At 40.8% G+C, this 3,556-nt stretch overlaps 1 protein-coding gene across 1 annotated transcript; it reads right to left on the bottom strand.

The window, feature by feature from the left end:
* Positions 1–766: 766 nt before the first annotated feature.
* Positions 767–1,660, bottom strand: LOC307125457 (uracil nucleotide/cysteinyl leukotriene receptor-like; the record flags this gene model as incomplete). Its single annotated transcript, XM_079815306.1, has 1 exon — positions 767–1,660. One exon carries the CDS (start codon positions 1,658–1,660, stop codon positions 767–769), a length of 894 nt encoding a protein of 297 aa, XP_079671432.1.
* Positions 1,661–3,556: the final 1,896 nt, after the last annotated feature.

Below are 3,556 nucleotides of genomic sequence, written 5' to 3' on the forward strand. Positions count from 1 at the left end.
GCATCCTCAGTAAACCTGTCTCCGGCTTGAGGACTCTGATTGTTCGAATATTCCGATCTATTATGACCTCTGACCTGTAAAGTTGCCAGAATAATAATCATACGCCGCTTGTTAATTGGCCAGAGGAGAACTGCCCCCCCGACTGAGCCTGGTTTCTCCAAGGTTTATTTTCCTCCATTCTGCTCCTGATGGGGTTTGGGTTTCCTTGCCACTGTTGCCTTGGCTTGCTCAGTTGGGGACACTACATTTTTCAAAATGTATCAACTAAATATCCAAATAACTCAAATTATTACACTAAATTAACCATAAAAACTAAATTACTGATTGAATTATTGATCTAAAGCCCACATTGTCACTGTATGATAATTTAAATGAACTGATGACGGCTGTACGGCTGAATAAAATTATGTTGCATTATTTTGCTAATTAACACTGAGAAGCTGCTTTGAAACAATCTGCATTGTTAAAAGCGCTATATAAATAAAGTTGACTTGACTTGACTGTCTCATGCATAATAACGAAATTATATTTTATGCATACTCGCTCTGAAAAATAACATTTTCACATATGAATAACATTAATGAGTTCCTTTAGTGTTTTCAATGATGTGCAGCCACTAAAAAAGTGTTTTGGGGTTTCATGACCCTTTAAGGCATCTGCAAGCAGTTGTCTCGGAAAGACCGCAAGTTAATCCAGAGTTACAGACATAAATAAATGATGACACACGTCATTATCCACTGCAAGTACAGATGCTCATAACAACATCTCACATGTTGATGGTGAACACAGGATCATCCGCATATCCGGTGTTTCTCCGGAGCTTCTCCCGCGACAGATAGAGAACCGGCTGGATGCTGCTGCTGATGTCCATGAAGCCAAAGGCGATGTAGTGGATGTAACAGCGGAAGACCTCCTCAGAGAAATACTCTTTAAAAGGAAAGAGAGCCACTGGCGGGAAGTAGTTAAACACAATGATGGCCAGGATGATGAGCACCATTTTAAAGGCCGTTTTCTTGACAGAATGCCTCTCGTCTTGACCTGGAGCCGATTGCCTCAGGGCCCAGAGGATGGAGACATTACAGAACAGCATGAGCGCAAACGATGCCACAATCATGACGGTGAAGACTTTCTCAAAGTTACGGATGTTTCCTACACACTTCGCTGCGGCGTAGGCCAAGGTGACGAGCCACACACCGCCGGCACACACAGAGCGATGGCGCTTGTTCTTGAGTTTTGTGAAGGTGATGGGATGCCGGACCGCCATGTATCGATCCAGACAGATGCAGGACAGGAAGAGCGGCGACGAGTCTTTGACGCCGTAGAAGAAGCGCAGGACGAACCAGGTGCTGCTGGTGGTCAGATAGACGAGGTTGGCCAGCTCCAGTGGAGGAATGAGGCAGAAGAAAGTGTCCAGCACGGCCAGATGGATGATGAAGATGTCTGAGGTGGACGAGTCGCCCTTATTCTTACGGATGAGCCACAGAACCATGATGTTGGCCGGGATGCCCAGGAACATGTTGATGAACTGCAGCACCAGGTAGAAGATGAGGACGGCGGGCATGTGAGCACAGCGTGCGTAAACCGTCTGCTCGGCCGGAGAGACGTTCAGCGACCGCTGGCTGATGAGCAGAGAGGAATACAGCTCTGGGATTGCCATCATCCTCGCCATTTGCTCAGAACAACCTCTAAAACACACACACAATGATCAGACCAAAACTAGACAATCAAAATCTTGCTTTGAGCTTTTCTGGTCCTCATTTTAAAATGCCACGTCAAACAGCTTCTACTTTATGTCATGATAACATGATAACTACTGAGATTTGTCAAGTCATGTTCATAGCACTTTAGTCAATACCAGAGGTGGACAGTAACTAAGTACATTTACTTGAGTACTGTACTTAAGTACACTTTTTGAGTATCTGTACTCTACTGAAGTATTATTTTTTAGGGAAACTTTTACTTTAACTTCACTACATTTGAAAGACAAATATTGTACTTTTTACTCCACTACATTTCTATCAAGGTCCTCGAAGTCAAAAGTCGTTTCTGTAGCAGCTTTGCAAGTCAGTGGATGATTTTGTTTCTTCTTTAAAAGTGTTTTTTTTTTTCTTTTCTTTTTTGTGCAAAATGTAAATGTCTGGGAGAAAGAGAAGCATAGACATATGGATGAATCTGAAAAAGCATGATGAAGGAGCTCAGTTCAGTCTGTTTTTTGTGCCTCTCAGATGCCAGAGCTTGAGTACTGAATAGAGCTTTCTTTTGTGCTTTTTCGCACTTAAACAGACCAATACACACAAAATGTCAACATTTTCATTTTGGAAAGTATTCATGTAAACAAAGTTGATTATGTCTTAAGTGAACATAAACAGTTGGGGGAATATCGGATGTGTATCAGTGTGTGGGATTTGTGCATTCTGCCTTAAAGTGACAGCAGCTTTGTAAAAAGCTTTGTAACTTTTAAGTATTTAAATTAGTTCAAGGTGGTCGTATGCTAGCATGTTGGATGGAGCATCACTGACTGGCTTAAACCACCATGGCATAAAGTGCATTTATACAACAATGCAACAATAATAAAATAATGCATTGACATAAAAAAGGAAATTTACTTTGATACTTAAGTACTTTTAAAAGCAAGTACTTCTGTACTTTTACTTAAGTAAAAATATTTTTTAACAACTTTCACTTGTAACAGAGTAATATTTGACCAGTAGTACTTTTACTTTCACTCGAGTAATGCAACACAATGATCAGACCAAAACTAGACAATCAAACTCTTGCTTTGAGCTTTTCTGGTCCTCGTTTTAAAATGCCTCGTCAAACAGCTTCTATTTTATGTCATGATAACATGATAACTACTTTGATTTGTCAAGTCATGTTCATAGCACTTTAGTCAATGCAGCTTCACAGTAATAAAGAGGAAAACGGCCTCAGTGTCAAAAGCTTCTTCAGTTTCAGGAATCTGACTTCTCAAATATCATTATTTACATTTATGCATTTGGCAGACGCTTTTATCCAAAGCGACTTACAGTGCCCTTATTACAAGGACAATCCCCCCGGAGCAACATGGAGTAAAGTGCCTTGCTCAAGGACACACTGATGGTGACCGCTGGGATCGAACCAGCAACCTTCTGCATATCAGTTCCATGGTTTAACCCACTCAAACACCATCTCACATCATTATGATTTCAATTTCAAAGCAGCTGTACAAAATATAGTTGTTTCGTTGTTGAATTATTCAGTGACCTTTGTTGGTGTTGTTGGTATACAGTTTAACCAATAAGTGTGACTGAATATGAACTGTCTTGAACCACCAGTTGTTACATTTACGATGTTCCATAGAGAAACAGTGTCATTGTAAGCATCATCTCTTACCTGTCTTGAGTTCCTGAAGTTCATTGAGCGACTGACAGCTCATTTTAAACTGATGATACTGACAAAGCCAAGCGTTCCAGAGACTAAACCAATATGGAAATGTGTGCTCTGAACGGTTCACCTACAGAAGAACTATTTGCATATTGATGAGTTCATGGACCAGATAACACGCTAACATGTTAAC

Source organism: Gobio gobio (assembly GCF_949357685.1).
Source record: "Gobio gobio genome assembly, chromosome: 4".
Lineage (NCBI taxonomy): Eukaryota > Metazoa > Chordata > Actinopteri > Cypriniformes > Gobionidae > Gobio > Gobio gobio.